This window comes from Alexandromys fortis, unplaced genomic scaffold (genome assembly GCF_014885135.2).
Source record: "Alexandromys fortis isolate MF-2015 unplaced genomic scaffold, M_Fortis_MF-2015_v1.1 scaffold_195, whole genome shotgun sequence".
Classification (NCBI taxonomy): domain Eukaryota; kingdom Metazoa; phylum Chordata; class Mammalia; order Rodentia; family Cricetidae; genus Alexandromys; species Alexandromys fortis.
In genome coordinates, this window is record NW_026068105.1 from 2,060,703 (window position 1) to 2,077,696 (window position 16,994).

Here is a 16,994-nt window from a genome sequence, read left to right on the forward strand (position 1 = left end):
AAAAAAAAAAAAAAAAAAAAAAAAAAAAAGAAAGAAAGAAAAAGAAAAAAAAAGAGTTGAATATTCTAGAAGGGCATTTAGTTACCTAAGAATCAACTTGATCCTACATTGATGGGCGTTTTAGACCTTATCACAATTTTAACAAGATATTTTTAATGCCTGTTTCTTGCAAACAATAGAACTTTCTGTAAGAAAATTTAAATAGCTAAGTAGATTAACATAATTATATATATATAATATATGTACTACATAATAGTAAGCTAACAGAGTAGAAACTAAATTTTTTAAATTTTTAAATGTTGACACCAGAGTGGTTCATCAATTCGAAATGACAAACAATTTTTTAAAGACATAGGGGCACTGGCTTAGGGGTTAAGAGCAGTGTTTGCTCTTTTTTTTTCAGTGCTTCCTCTTTCTTCCACTTGTTCTTATTTATTTATTTACTAAAATTTCTGCCTCCTCCAATTTCCCTTCCACTCCCCCTACTCCCTCTCCCCCTCTCTCTCCAGGCCTAAGAACAGTCAGGATTCCCTGCCTTGTGGGAAGTCCAAGGTCCTCCCCCTTCCATCCAGGTCTAGGAAGGTGAGCATCCAAACAGGCTAGTCTCCCACAAGGCTAGTCCATGCAGTAGGATCAAAACCCAGTACCCAGTACCATTGTCCTTGGCTTCTCAGCAGCCCTCATTGTTCAGAGAGCCCGGTTTTATCCTCTGCTTTTTCAATCCCAGTCCAGCTGGCCTTGGTGAGCTCCCATTAGATCAGCCCCACTGTCTCAGTGGGTGGGTACACCCCTCGTGGTCCTGACTTTCTTGCTCATGTTCTCCCTCCTTCTGCTCCTCATTTGGACCTTGGGAGCTCAGTCCAGTGCTCCAATGTGGGTCTCTGTCTGTATCTCCATCCATCGCTGCAGTGTTTGCTCTTGTAGCAGACCCCAGGCAAATCACAGAACCCGTACATCGTCTCACAACCATCTGTAAGTCCAGGTCCAGGGCATTGGACAACCTTTTCTGAACTCCAAGGGCAATAGCTATACATGTGGTACATATACATGCAGGCAAAAGCAGTTATATACATAAATAAAATAAGTCAAAAAAGAAAAAAGTTAAGAAATTAATTCTGAAATGGAAAGGGCATGGCATATTTGAAACAATACTGAAAAAGAAAAACCTGCATTGAAAAAAACTAGGTTGGTGGGCTAGTACTCCCTGATCTCAAGTGATGCAGTAATTAAGGTAGTATGGTACTTTCATAAGGATTAATAAGTATATTCATATAAAAAACATAGATAAAGACACATATTATGCAATAAAATTACCTGAATAAAGGTTCCAAATAAATCCAGTAGGGAAAGTAAAGGCTCTTAGCTAAAGGTTCCTTTGGTGTTTTGGCTGTGAGCCTAGCCTTAAACTGCTAAGCCATCTCTTTGGCCCTCCATGATGGTATGTATTCATCCATAAGTAGATATTAGCTATAAAATAAAGGATAACTACGCTGCAACCCAGAGAGAATAGGTAACAAGGAAGGTTCATGGGGGACGCCCAGATCTCCAAGGGAAGGGAAAATAGAAGAGATTTTTTTCAGTGTACTGAGGGTGTGTGGGGACGGGAATATGAGCAATTAGGTTGGGGGTGGAATGGGAGGGTAATGAAAGAGACTACTGGAAAGGGGGGGCATTCCTGGGTCAGGTAAAAACTTAGGGCAAGGGAATCTCCCAGGAATCTACAAGGATGACCCCTGCTAAGACTCCTAGAAATAGTGAATACATTGCATGAACTGGCCATCTCACCAGATTGGCCTAGCCCAGTTGTCATCAGAGAGGCTTCATCCAGCAACTGATGGAAAGACATGCAGAGATCACAGCCGAACGTTAAGGGGAGTTTGGGAAATCCCGCATAAGAGGGAGAGAAAGGATTGTAGGAGCCAAAGTGGTAAGGACACCACAGAAAGATCTCACAAATCAGCTAACTGGGGCTCATAAGAGCTCACAGAGATTGAATCAACAACCAGGGAGCCTGCATGGAACTGACCTAGGTACTCTGCATATGTGTTACAGTTATGTGGCTTGGTTCTGTTGTAGGGTTCCTGACAGTGGGAGCAGGGGCTATCTCTGACCCTTTTACTAGCTTTTGGGAACCTGTTCCTCATACTGGGTCACCTTGCTCATGAGGAGGTGCTTAGTCTTATTGTAACTTGATAAGCCATGTTCTGTTGATACTCATAGGAGACCTGCTCTTTCCTAAACAGAAACAAAGGAGGCAGATGTGGATTGGGGGGTGGGAACAAAGGGAAGGTGGGGGAAGGACGGAGAGGAGAGGAGGGAGGGAAACTGTAGCCTGGATGTAAAATAAATAAATAAAATTATAAAAAGTACAAAGACAATAACTTCAAATGAAGATAATTGATAGATTTAATTTAAGCAAAATTTAAAACTTTATTCATCAAGGAAGACCCTTAGAAAAATAAGCAAAAAAAGCTACAGATTTAAAATTGGCATATTGGACAGCCTGAAACCTGACATAAATAACTCCTATAAATTAATAGGAAGAAGTATAACCCAAATTTTAAAAATGAGGAAGACTTTGAAGTGGTAATTTCACAAAGTAATACATACTGATGGACAATTAGCACATGAAAAGGTGACCAATGTCATTAACCATCGAAGTAAACTCATTAAAATCACATGGCTAACACTAGGACTGGTTTTTTTTTAATAATTGATATTAAAACATAAATTGACGTAGATCTGGAACAACCGACTTTCACATATGCTGCTGTTCTATGTCTAAAATAGCCTTTAAGTGTTTTTAAATAATGCACAAAACAAATCTCACTCTGACCCAGAAATTCCACTCTTTACCATTTACTCAAGATAAAGACATATGTCTACAAAAAAAAGCTATGTAAAATGTCCTTAGTTACTTTGTTAATTATACCTGAAACCTGACAGCAAAATCATGTCCAACAACAGATGACTGGATTTAAAAGCAAGTATTGAATGAAGTGCTAAAAATTTTATTACCAGTAAAATATTTCTGTAGTTACCTTTATATTTATGAATATATAATAATATTGACTCCTGTCAAATTAATTGAAAATTATCCAGCAATCATCAACAGCTTTTGGATTCATTTTGTTCTTTATTATTTCAGTGCTAGTACTCTAAATTTAAGCTTGAATTATAGCTCATAAAGCAATGTGTTTATTTTGTTAATTGTTAAACTGGGCTTTTTATTCTAGGAACCCCGGGGCTTCCTGGACCAAAAGGTATGAGTGGTCCTCCTGGTAACCCTGGCCTCCCAGGAGAGCCTGGTCCTGTAGGTAAGCATGAAAAATGTCATCCTTTAAGACTATGGTTTTTCATAGTCAGTGTGGGAAGGTCAAATCTTGTTCTACTGTGAGCATTTCCAAGAAAAAGAAATGTGGTGCTCATCTGCTTGTCATTGCATAACTGAATAAATAACTTCTCATTTAAGAATTGCCAAATTCTTAAATTGAGCTGGGTGGTGGCGGAGCACATCTTTAGTCCCAGCACTCAGGAAGCAGAGGCAGGCAGATCTCTGTGGATTCGAGGCCAGCCTGGTCTACAAGAGCTAGTTCCAGGACAGGAACTACCAAAGCTACACAAAACAAAAAACCTTGCCTCAAAAAACAAAACTATATTTAAGTAGGCATTGTTGTTTAGATGCACATTTTCCAAGGAGAATAATTCTCTCTAGAAGGGTAAGTTCTAGTAATATTTTTACTTAATAACTTTTAAAGTAAATCTCTTGTCTTCTCTATGCCTATAAAGCACACATTTTCTTTTGAATATTCTGACGTAATATTAAAATCATAAAAATGTTTTAGACAATGAGTTATTAGATTATTTTTTATGGTCATTATTTCCTTTTGTTGAAATATGAGCGGCGGCGGGGCTGCGTCCCCAACACCCCAGCCGCTTGGCTAGCTCATGCCCGAAATAACAACACACAAACTGTATTCATTTAAAGAACTGCTTGGCCCATGAACTCTAGCCTTTACAGGCTAATTCTCGCACCTGGACTAGCCCATTCCTAATGATGTGTGTAAGCACCCCAAGGTGCGCTTACCAGGAAGATTCTAGCCTTCGTCCATCCTGGGAGAGTGTAGCATGGCAAGCATGGCGTCTCTGCTCCAGAGCAGAGCTGTCCGGTCTCTCCGGGAGCAGAGCAGAGTCTGACCTCACTTCCTCTTCCGCCCAGAATTCTATTCTGTTTACTCCTCCCATCTATGTTCCAAGCTGAGGCCAAGCAGTTGGTTTATTATAACTTAACCAATGAAATCAACAGATTGATATATGACACTCCCACATCACTTCCCCTTTTTCTGTTTAAAAAAAAAAAAAAGAAGGCTTTAACTTAACATCCAAAGCTCTAGAAATGACAGAGACATCTCGCTGCCTGGACAGTCACCCAAAGTTCCTCTGTACCGTTGGGGCATCCATCTTCGGCCTACAGGCCCATAGTTTCCAGCAGACATTTCCACAAAGCAGGAAATTTCAAAGGCAGTCACTATCTGCTTGTCCTGAAGAATGTCTTGCAGACTCTTTCATGAATCAGGAACCCCGAAAGATCATCTCACCTTTAGGCAAGTTCAGCAGTCCTCTCTCTGCGGGTTCTCTGTGTCCAGTTTATGCAATAGTCCAGGCAAGAGCAGTTTCTTGCCCAAATGGCTATCAAACTCCATAAGGATCCTCTTCGATGCCCATCTTCCTCTTGAAGTAGATTGGTGCTGCCAGGAGCAGAGTGTCTCATTGTCATGAAAAGTCCTAAGTTATTAAAACATGTAAAATGCCATATTCTCTAGCCTTTGAAAGATATGAAGAATGCCTATCTAAAATATATCTATGCACATCTAGAAAATCTTAACTAACATAACTACAAGCTTAACTACTATTAATGATTATTCATTAACAACCTATATACATTCAAAATTGACCTTAAATCTCTATCAATAAAGCAAAATCTATACTAATGCAAATTATTCATATCTATATCATATCCCCCTTTAAATGTAAAAGAACATTTATAAACCATATTTGGGAACATGGGCGCAGTTTTTTCTCTCCAAACTGCTTCCTGCTGAATGGGGGCGTCGTTAATTAGGTCTTTCATGGTATAACCTGTGTGCTAGTTTCATCTCAGTTGGCAGTTGAGCGAAGCAATTTTCTGAAGGTATTCACAGCAACCGTTCAGGAGGGCGTGGTCCATCATACCATATCGGAATAGAAGAAATGAACAGGGTCTCATCCTCTGTGAAAACAAAAAAAGAAACTCCTTTCCAAAGTATCATGTCCTTAGATCCAAATTTCAAAGTCAAGGCATCAAAATCTCTACGATGGATTAGTTCAGCAGCATTTATAAACAAATATCTTTTAGCAGCTGTTGCTCCTTCCTCAGCATTCAAACAATTCAAAGAGAGCATAATAGTATACAGTATCAAGATTCTCTGTGTATTTTCCATCTTTGTACGCTTTATTTTAACCTCTATTTCGTTTATTTTTACTTTTATATTCTCTGTATCTCTTTGACCTGGAATAACTCTGTAGACCAGGCTCTCCTTGAACTCTCAGAGATCCGCCTGTCTCTGCCTCCCAGGCATTGGGATTAAAGGTGTTTGCTACTACACCTTGAACTCACAGAGATCTGTTTGTCTCTGCCTTCTAGGCACTGGGATTAAAGGCGTGTGCTACCACACCTTGAAGTCACAGAGGTCAATCTCCCTCTGCCTCCCAAGTGTTGGGATTAAAGGCGTGTACTACCACACACAACTTCTCTTTTTCTTTTTTTTTTTTAAGAACTTTTAACTTTTAGCTTGCATATATTTTTAACACACTGTAAATCATTTAAACATTTTCTTTGTCTTTGAATCTCTTTACTGTATATCTCTCTTTTTCTGACCACACGAGCCTTTAAATTACTGAGCAATATGAGTAGGATTAAAGCCGTGGCTTTGCCAGCTAGATCCAGTCCATTCCTTAGCTTTCCAGCCTCATGGCGGAGATACAGGCTGTAGCCATGTTTATAGCCACAATTCTATGGCGTTTCAAGGTCCCTGCCAGCCAGCGAGCTACAACAGACAACAGTCAAGTCCTCTCTCGGTAGTTGGCTCTCCTGCCTCAGTCAGAGTTTGCCCTGGCAGGACGGCCCAGAAAGCCGGCATTTTTAAACAGCACAGCTTTTTTCCTGCTACGGCTGAAAACCGAAAAGCATGCGTTCAGCTTTTCACCAACACCGTTTAAGTGTTTCGTGGCAGGACCTCTTAATGAGCTGCAGGGTTTTGCAGCTGAAGCTGAGTCAGGAAGCCTCTCTTAGATGAGAGCGCTTGCTTGCCTCTAGCAAGCGGAGCAGACCCAAGAAATTTCTGCTACCAAGAAAACATGCTTCACTCCATTCTTTCCCAAGCTTTCTCAGGCTTTTTGTGGATTCAGTTAGCCACACGTCTGGGCGCCATCTGTTGAAATAGGAGCGGCGGGGCTGCGTCCCCAACACCCCGGCCGCTTGGCTAGCTCATGCCCGAAATAACAACACACAAACTGTATTCATTTAAAGAACTGCTTGGCCCATGAACTCTAGCCCTTACAGGCTAATTCTCGCACCTGGTCTAGCCCATTTCTAATGATGTGTGTAAGCACCCCAAGGTGCGCTTACCGGAAAGATTCTAGCCTAAGTCCATCGTGGGTTGCAGCTGCCTGGGAGAGCTGAGCATGGCGTCTCTGCTCCAGCAGAGCTGTCCGGTCTCTCCGGGAGCAGAGCAGAGTCTGACCTCACTTCCTCTTCCGCCCAGAATTCTATTCTGTTTACTCCTCCCATCTATGTTCCAAGCTGAGGCCAAGCAGTTGGTTTATTATAACTTAACCAATGAAATCAACAGATTGATATATGACACTCCCACATCATCCTTTCTTTTTTTATTCTGGAAGAGTTTATGATTTCTGCCAGACAGTCATGATGCACACCTTTAATCCTGGAATTTAAGAGACAGAGTAAGGCAGATTTCTGTGAGTTCGAGGCCAGCGTGGTCTACAGAGCTAGTTCCAAGACAGCTAGGGCTACACAGAGAAACCTTGTCCTGAAAAAACAATAAGATTTCGTGATTTCAAGGGGTAATTCAGAAGCACTTTAATATTTTTTCTTGATTATATGAGTATGCATTGTGAACATATGTGCTCAGGAGAATACAGATGTCACGCCGCTGGAGCCAGAATTACAGGTGGTTGTGAGCCACTTGGCTTGGGTGTTAGGACTAAAACTCAAGTCCTGTGGAAGAACAGCAAGCTCCCTTAACAGCTGAACCATCTCTCCAGCCCACTTTATTACTTTTTGTTTGTTTTTTTCATTTGTTTTTTTTTTTCCAGACAGGTTTTCTCCATGTAGCCCTTACTGTCATAGAACTCACTTTGTAGAGCAAGGTGACCCCAAACTCATAAAGATCCTCCTGCCTCTCTCTCCCCAGTACTGGGATTAAAGGTGTGCATGCACCACCTCACCTGGCTCTACTTTGTTAGTTTTAGAGAGAATTGTTTGACACTTTAATATAAAGATGGGGAAGGATATGGAAGGAAGTTAAAAGGGTCAATATAATCTGTTGTGCTATTGTTTAGGTGGTGGAGGACGTCCTGGGCCACCAGGACCTCCTGGTGAAAAAGGCAAGCCAGGTCAAGATGGCATTCCTGGACCAGCAGGACAGAAGGGAGAACCAGGTATTATAGCTTTTCATATTTTTCTAATTTTATAATTTTCTCCTGGTCTGCTCTGATTAGTCCTTTCATAGCTATAGGAAAACTCTGTCTTCCTTATTATCTTCTAAGATATCACACATTTCCCACTTCCAAATTAGTTTCTTCCTTGGCATCCTGAAGATACTAGGTCATGTTTGTTGAACAGGTTGCTTTTCCTTAAAGGAAAAAAAAAAGTTTTAAATATTGTCCATTTGATTTTCCAATAAGAACTGACCCAGAAATTTTTAAATTTCTCTTTCTTTGTTCAATCTGTACTTTATTTATGTATTTTGATTTAAGTATACAAAGTATGTCTGTCAGTCACAAGAAGCAGAGTGTGCGTGTATATGGTTTTCATTTTTTCAAAATGCCTGGGAATTGACTTCAGGTCATCAGTCTTGGTGGCAAGTGCCTTTACCTCCTGAGCCATCTTGCCAGCTCTGTAGTTTTTCCTTTATAGTACAACTGGCAAATATCAAGTGACAATATAGAGTGATAACTTAAAGAATAAGCCTATACCCATGATCAAAAATGTATGTCTGTTTTTTCTATATGTCTGAGTGATTTGCCTGCATATATGTATATGTACCATGTTATAGAAGGAGCTGCAGGCTGTGTTCCTGCCACCCAGCTCCCGGCCGCCTGGCTAGCTTATGCCCCAAAATAACAACACACAAACTGTATTCTTTTAAACACTGCCTGGCCCATTATATCTAGCCTCCTCTTGGCTAACTCTCATATCTTGCTTAACCCATATTTAGTAATCTGTGTAGCACTACGAGGTGGTGTCTTACCAGGAAGATTCTAGAGTGTGTCCATCTTGGGCTGGAGCTTCTTCGCATCTGACCTAGAGAGGAAAGACATGGCATCTGCCTCACTTCCTTCCAGCATTCTTTTCTGTCTACTCCACCCACCTAAGGGCTGGCCTATCAAATGGGCCAAGGCAGTTTCTTTACTAACCAATGGCCTCCCTCTATCACCATGTGCATGCCTTTCTGTCCTTAGAGGACAGAAGAAGGTGCTAAATCCCCTAGGAGTTACAGATGGTTGTGAACTGCTGTTGTGTGGATTGGGAGAACCAAATTCAGTTTCTCTTCAAGAGCAACAAGTTCTCTTAACTGCTGAGCTGAAACTCTATAGTTTTCCTACGTTAGAACTGTTCTATGTTAGAAGTCCGTCTTCAGGGGCTAGGCATGTAACTCAGTGGTAAAGCATGTTCCTAACATGCAGCCCCTAGGTTCTGTCTGTAGCACAAGAAAAGAAGTGGTGGGAAGGACAGAAGAAAAGGAAGGGAGTGAGAGAAAAGGGATCAGGATGTTTGATATACATAACACATATTAGAAACTTCAACAATCAATTACCTAATTGAAATTATTTCTATTTTGTACCCTAACAGGTCAACCAGGCTTTGGAATCCCAGGACCTCCTGGACTCCCAGGACTTTCTGGTAAACCTTAACAAAACAAGTAATATCTACCTGTAAACTGAAAATATTCCTCAGTCCATTTATTTTTCTATCTCTACCATTTACTGTTATAAAATGCATCTGAATATTCAAAAAAACCTAAAGCTCAATTTACCTTTATAATATTTCTCAATGCTACTTAATATGAAGTGCTGGGTTAACAAAAATAACATCCTTATGGAAAATTCAATAAGTAGCCTTTCATTCCTGTCATAAATGCTGAGGATGTAATATAAAAAAATGAAAATTGTAAGAAATTTAGAAGCTTTCACTTATTCAGAAACCCACTTTTTTCTCTCTGTAAAAAAGTATTGGAGTAACATATAAGACATTTCTATAGAAATATGTACCAATAATAGAAATGTTTCTTGAAAACTCATCTAAGAGCTAAGCATGGTGGCCTATATCTGAGGCTGAGGCAAGAGGATAGTACATTGTATTCCACCCTTGAATATCTGGATTTCCAGTCAGCCTGAGCTGGCATTATTTCTACATGGCAAGAACTGAGGTGGGAGAGGGAATGTATGTTTGGATACATGTCTGTCTTCTTTCTCCAAATGTAATCTTAAAATAAGCACTAAATAGTTAACATAAATTTGAATAATTGCAGATTTGTATGTTGATATTCATAAAAGCTTTTCTCACACTAAAATTATATCTCCTAGAAATTTTAGTATTCTTTTCATGAAAAGTGCTGCTTTAATTTGCTACTGTTTTATGGCTCTTAAGTATTTGTGTTTTATAATAAATGTCAAGAGCAGATTGTCTAGATTGTGATTATAAACCTTTAATATTATGGTCTGAATATAATAGCAGCCATTGAATTTCATTACTCTCAAAATTAGACCCAAAGTGTTAAACAGTTTTTGTATCCATCTTGAACCAATTCTTGAAGATACTTAATGCTTTTTATATCTTGTCTGTCTTATTTTGCTCATAACTAATGGTCAGGTGATCATTGTTCTATATCCTAATACAAAGGATACCTTTTAGGATGCTGTCATTATTTCTGCATTGCTAATAAGTACTTCTTGTGACAGATACATGGTTTTAATATAGAGAATATATTTTGCATGTGTTTGAAATTAGTGAATTTCATTAGCTTATCAAATATATGACTTAAAGACCATCTTATAATTCAGCATTTAATATTGTTTACATTATCACTAATTTTATTTCTACAGGTCAAAAGGGTGATGGAGGATTACCTGGCATTCCAGGAAATCCTGGTCTTCCAGGTTCAAAGGGTGAACCAGGCTTTCAGGGATTCCCTGGTATGCCAGGTCCCCCAGGTCCTCCTGGTTCTCCTGGTCCAGCTTTGGAAGGTCCAAAAGGAATCCCTGGGCCTCAAGGCCCTCCTGGGAGACCAGGTATGATCATGTGTGGTACAGAAAATGGTCTGTTTACCAGTTTGTATAGTTCATTTTGCTGCCAGGTTATTCTGTTTTTAGGGTCTTAGCATTTGTCACATGGGAACTCCTTATAAGAAAAGAGCTTAGTTCATTCTACTATACATGTTCTTTTCAGTAATGCATATATTATTTACTCAAAATTCCAGTGTAACAAAACAACTTGAATGAAAAAAAGCAAAAATGCTGGTTATGTTAGTATTGTTATTAATGATAAAAGTATACAAATAACCTGGCATCAAAATGCAATCTGCATTTTGTAATGTAAGCTTCTCAGCATGTCGTCACAGAAATCATTCTAGTGATCACCAAATACGTGCTTGTGTTCCATACCAGAAGCTGTTGCTATGGTTCTGTCACATGATCAGCGGATATCACGAGGCACAATAGAAAACTTGATCTCTAAGAACTGGGCAATCAAATTTATCTTCAGCTTCACAGCATGATCAGTTTGATAATCTCTTCATACCTCATTCTATACCTCGCCTTTCCTCTGCCCACTCTTTAATCGATCCATCTTGCATCCACGGTTCACAGTTTCATTTCGTGTCTGTGCTATGCCCTTCCATTCTACTAATTGGGAAATGTTCATTTTCACCCCAGGTTAACGCTGCTGAGCCCAATTGCTGGTGATAGGTTATTAAGAGATTTAAGGGGCTTTTATATTCACTTTTTTCTAGTAGCTGAGAATTTGGCCATCTTTATTTTTAAAGAAGAGAAATTTGAGATAGAAAGAAATCAAGCAATTGTCCTTTTGATGTTTGAAAGTTCTTAATTCTTTTTTAAAGTGTACCTTAAAACGAAAAATTACATTTAAATTACAATAAAATTGTGAGTTACTTGGATTTGATTTCACTGACATGTGCCCAAAAAACATGAATTAGGCATTATGTACTGGATTCAGAGCACTGTTTTCAAAGTCAGATTTAATGTGAATTGGCTTGACTGTTCCTAGACGGTGTTGCTTTTCCTTTGCTTACTACTAAAGAAAGCCAGCAAAAAATTCTCAGCCACATTAACTGTCTTGCATGCAATATAACTGAAGCCAGTATCTTGCTTTGTTTGGATGTCATAATTCAAATAAACCAAATATTGTCCTTTTCCATTCTAATTAGCACTGTGGTAATTTGTTACTAGGAATGGAGCTCTCTGATGGACATTCCTTTAAAATAATAACAGAAAGGCAGTCGTCAGAAACATGCTTTTGCAATAACTATTTTAAAAGAACAATCAAAGTTTTTAGAAGAATGCATAGCTAATGAGTGATTTCTTGATTTATTTATGAACTACAGATCCAAAATAAATTTTTAAACCAGTTTCTCTTAGAATTGAATGTTGAGCCCACCTTGTAATAATGAACATCATTTTTGAACTTTTAAACTATAGTGTGTGTACAATGTACAATTTTCACTTTAGCATTAATACTAAACGGAGATAATTTGGTTTATATTAGATGCATGAATATGGACTTTCAGAGTGTTCTATTATTAAATTCAACTTAACTTGAAAGTATTTAGTATAATGCTTTAGTTTCTTGATGTTTCTAACAGTTTTGATATTTTCCTTTTCGTTAATGATGACATTGGGCCTTGGTGAACTTCCGTCTCTACCCAGGTCCTCCAGGTTAGCTCCTTAACTCCAAAGTAGTAACTGCATGGATTGGGAAATTTTACCTATGTATTTTTGTACATATACTATGCATGTGCATATATACATGTATGTCCCTGTTTGTATTTATACCTAATGTTTTTACGTTTTTAAATAGATTTTAAGAACATATGCCAATTCAATTTTTAAATGGTAGCTTGGACCTAAGTTGTGAGGAAATTGTGGATACTAAGTATTTCTCTCAGAATGGCTCCACATTATCTAGTTAGGAAAATGAGCTAAATTGAATGTTTCAAAATTCATACGTCTGGGTCATTTTAATTGAAATTTTATAGTACTCAATTTTGTCAAAAATGCTTTTCTTTTTGTAGACTATATTTTTATTTTTCCTTATGAACTTTTAATGCAGTGAAGCTAAACTTATTCAAAAAAGCATTTAAAAAATAATATGGATTATCATAGTGTGCAGATAATATAATCTTTGATTGCCTAAAAACACACACACACAGAGACTTTTATAAGGTTTCGAACATCTTCACATTTTGACTTGTCACATATTTCTAAATGTTTGTTTTTATTTTGACTTATGAACACATTTGTGTATTCATGTGTGGGAATGTGCACACACATGCCCTTTTCTTATTTCTAGGAAGGAAGTGAAGTGGAGATAAAGTTCAGGTACCCACTAAGGCCAGAGGCATGGGGCTGAAGTTGTGAGCTGCCTAATATGGGTACTGAGAACTGAACTTGGGTCCTCTGCAATGTGTGCTCTTAATCGCTGAGCCATCTTTTCAATCCCTTGTCACATATTTTAAATTGCACTGCTGTGAAGAAGTGGTACGCATAAATAAAAAACCTCAATGCCACCAGCACAGAACAAAGGCTCACAATAATATACATGTTCATCATTCAATTTGCAAACAAATTCGTCAAAGATAGCTGGACATTGTGGTGCACGCCTTTAATCCCAGCACTTGGAAGGCAGATACAGGTAGATCTCTGTGAGTTCAAGGCCAGCCTAGTCTACAATGTGAGTTCCAGGACAGCCAGAGCTACACAGAGAAACTCGGTCTCAAAGCAAACAAGCAGACAAAAAACAAACCCAAAAGCAAGCAAACAAAAATACAGTAAAGAAAAATTACCAAAAGCCACCCAATGGGGGAAAAACCTGTGGATTTCTAATTTTTTTAATGTGTACCTACTCTGGAATGAAAAATTAACCCTGGATATTTCAATGTATTTATTATTTTTTAAATTAAACCGACATTTTGTCATTTTTAGAAAGGAAGTAAAGTGGAGATAAAGTATCATCCTGAAGTCTAGCTTTTGAGAATGGGGAGTCCTTTTTTTTTTTTCAAATGAACTAAAAACTCAGTTTGTGGGGGAAGCCATGAATCTCTATGTAAATTTGATTGTTTCCCATACCAACCCATGCATACGTACGTTTGTTCGTACATAGACACACATACACAAATATTTTATGTAAAAGAATTTATTTACTAGGAATGTTTTATTGTTTTTATTGAGCTATATATTTTTCTCCACTCCCCTTTCTTTCTCTCCCCTCTGCTTCTACCCTCTCCCATGATGCCCACACTCCCAATTTACTCAGGAGATCTTGTCATTTTCTACTTCCCATGTAGATTAGATCTACATATGTCTCTCTTAGGGTCCTCATTGTTGTCCTGGTTCTCTGGGATTGTAAATTGTAGGATATTTTTACTTTGCTTTATATGTAAAAGCCATTTATGAGTGAGTACATATGATATTTGTCTTTCTGGGTCTGGGTTACCTTACTCAATTTGATGTTTTTTAGAACCATCCATTTGCCCACAAATTTCAAGATGTTGTTATTTTTTCCCACTGTGTAGTACTCCATTGCATAAATGTACCACATTTTCCTTATCCATTCTTCGGTGGAGGGGTGTTTAGGTTGTTTCCAGGTTTGGGCTATTACAAACAATGCTGCTATGAACGTAGTTGAGCACATGTCTTTGTGGCGCAATTGAGCATCCTTTGGGTATATACCCAAAAGTGGTATTCCTGGGTCTTGAGGTAGGTTGTTTCCTAATTTCCTGAGAAATCGTCATACTGATTTCCAAAGCAGTTGTACCAGCTTGCATTCCCACCAGTGATGGAGGAATGTTCTCTTTACCCCACACCCTCTCCAGCATAAGTTGTCAGATTTTGGCCATTCTTACAGGTGAAAGATAGAATCTCAGAGTTTTTTTATTTGCATTTCTCTGATGGCTAAGGATGTTGAATATTTCCTTAAGTGTCTTTCAACCATTTTAGATTCCTCTGTTGCAAGTTTTCTGTTTAGATCTGTACCCTATCTTTTATTGGATTATTTGTTCTTTCGGTGACCAATTTCTTGAGTTCTTTGTATATTTTGGAGTTCAGCCCTCTGTCTCATGTGGGGTTAATGAAGATCTTTTCTCATTCTGTGGGCTGCCGTTTTGTCCTGTTTTATTAGGCTTTTTTTTATAGATGGAAAATGGCAAAACATTTTTCCTTTTAGTCTTATTTAGCTTGTTGTGATTTTTGTTTGTTTGTTTTGTTTTGAACATTGCAACGAAAGCAAAGCACATGGTCAACAAGACAAAATGGGGACCTTGGGAGAGGATTGAAAGAGGAGGGGAGAGGCAGGGAAGGGAGCAGAGAAAAAATGTAAAGCCCAATAAAAATCAATTAAAAATGTAAAAAAAAAATAGACACTGAGTGTGATTTAACTATCAACAGGATAAGAACAAAATTAGGAGGTATTTTGAAGCAATTTTGACTCTTACTTAACTTGCCTAGAATTCTGTTGCTTTGATCACATATTGGACTACCAGCTAGAATTTTTTTTTCTGAAACACTAGAATATATTTAAGAAGAAAGAGAAAAATAGCCATACTGATTTAAAAACCAATTTAATAGCTTCTCATTTGTTAAGTATGTTCAAATTGTAGTTATTGAAATCTAGCCTCTGTGACGTTTACGGTAGGCAAAGAAAGCAACTTTAAGAGGGCATTAGAATTAAAACATACTAGTTGACTCTATAATTTAACATCAGCAATCATCACCTTATATATAAGACTATGGTTTTATATATGGTTTCTTTTTCAGTTAAATTTAATTAAGTGATTTGAAGAACAGTGGATTGAGGCCTCGTACATAAAATTGACTTGGCATATGACTCATTAAAATGTAGCCTTTTAGAAAATAAAGTCTTAGAAGTTTTGCTATGATGTGGTCCCAAAGATCCCCGTGCTAATGAACTATTAAGATGTCTTACATCAATAAGATATCTTTCTAAATATTCTTATTATCAGGTTCTTCTACATCAAATATGCATATAAAATAATTTTACTTTTAATTATACTAAGTGACTATTCTAATCTAGGTATTTGGACTATAAGTCATCGGTTAAGTTGTTATATGTGGTTTGGAGACTATTTAGATAAATAGAAATGCATTTTTCTAAATTTCAAATTCTCAAATGATTTTAAAGTTCTGGTTTTAATCATCATTGTTTTCTCTTAGCATCTTGCACATGTCGGACAGTAGTTTTATATTTCAAAATTGACTTTGATCCTTATGTAAACCTGTAAGAAGGATAGTGTATGCAACACTATTCTTGTTACGTTCAGAGACTGAACTGTCCAGAGTAATTTTGTAACTAAATAGCAGAGTCAAGAGGAAGTTCCAAGGTGTTTTAACACCTGGGACTCAGTGGTCTAGCACAATTTATTCTCTCTAATATTCATTGTTTATAAATCATAGCAAGAACTCTAAGAAAAAGAAATCATGTTTATAGTCAATTAACACTAACCAAAGAGTGTTCTTTTGTAGACTTTAGTATTTTTATGTAATGATCTCCCTTTAAATGGTGAATAGTCTGATAATATGTGCATTACGTAATAATTTTTTAAAGTTTGTCATACTTTCAATGGCTTGGGGTGGGGTATTGCATGCTAGAATATCTTAAAGTACCCCTTCACTAATAGTCTTCATATCACTGGAAATTCGGATATTTGTTTTTATGTTCAATGGCTTTTTATGCTTAAGTACTTATTCCAAATACTAATTTATAAAAGAAGGCCTCCTGATTTATTATAAAAAAGTTAAAATGTGAATTTATGAGACGGTATTTGGATAAGACAAAAGTACAATTAACAATGGTGTTCCCTGGTTTTTATTTTTCCACTGAGTCACAAGTGAGCTTTGTAATCAAATTTTTGCCTGTGCTGTTTTGAAAGTTAACTGTTATCATATTGAGTCACTCTGAACATCCAAATAAGCTTTCATTTCACGTTTTTATTAGAGGATGGCAGAGCTAAGATATGCCTAAATATTTATTCACAGTTACCTCTTTGTTAAAGGGGAAAAATGAAGGCTCTTGGTGAAATGGTACTCTCTTGCCAACTTGAATGTTTTCAGAAGCTTACCTTTTAGAAGTGCATAGTAGTATAATAATGTTAACATAGTCTCTTAAATAGGGCTCCCCATTAAATTAGTGACCAACAGCTTATTCTCTAGAATAAGCTCTATGTGAAAAAGATTTTGTTCTCTCTATTTCTGAATGGGTCTGTTTGCATATTGATTGTGATGTAGGTATAAGAAATGCTGACAAAGGGGATTGTGGTTTTTAACTTGTTCCATAATGTGAACCACTTCTAACTCATAATCTTATTTTGTACTGTGTGGTGTCTGACACTGCTAACATCGATCTTTGGGCTTTGGTGAACTCTGATCTTCCCAGGTTTTCAAGGTTAGACTCTTCACTGGTC

General features: G+C 37.6%; 1 protein-coding gene across 1 annotated transcript in view; it reads left to right on the plus strand.

Annotated features, from left to right (window-relative positions):
• The window catches only part of Col4a5 (collagen type IV alpha 5 chain), a 203,090-nt gene that overhangs the window by 165,304 nt on the left and 20,792 nt on the right, over positions 1 to 16,994 (plus strand). Inside the window, exons 38-41 of the mRNA XM_050123992.1 lie at positions 3,237 to 3,317; positions 7,621 to 7,719; positions 9,134 to 9,184; positions 10,387 to 10,572. Coding sequence (XP_049979949.1) covers positions 3,237 to 3,317; positions 7,621 to 7,719; positions 9,134 to 9,184; positions 10,387 to 10,572 — 417 coding nt within the window. The remainder of the gene's footprint in view (positions 1 to 3,236; positions 3,318 to 7,620; positions 7,720 to 9,133; positions 9,185 to 10,386; positions 10,573 to 16,994) is intronic.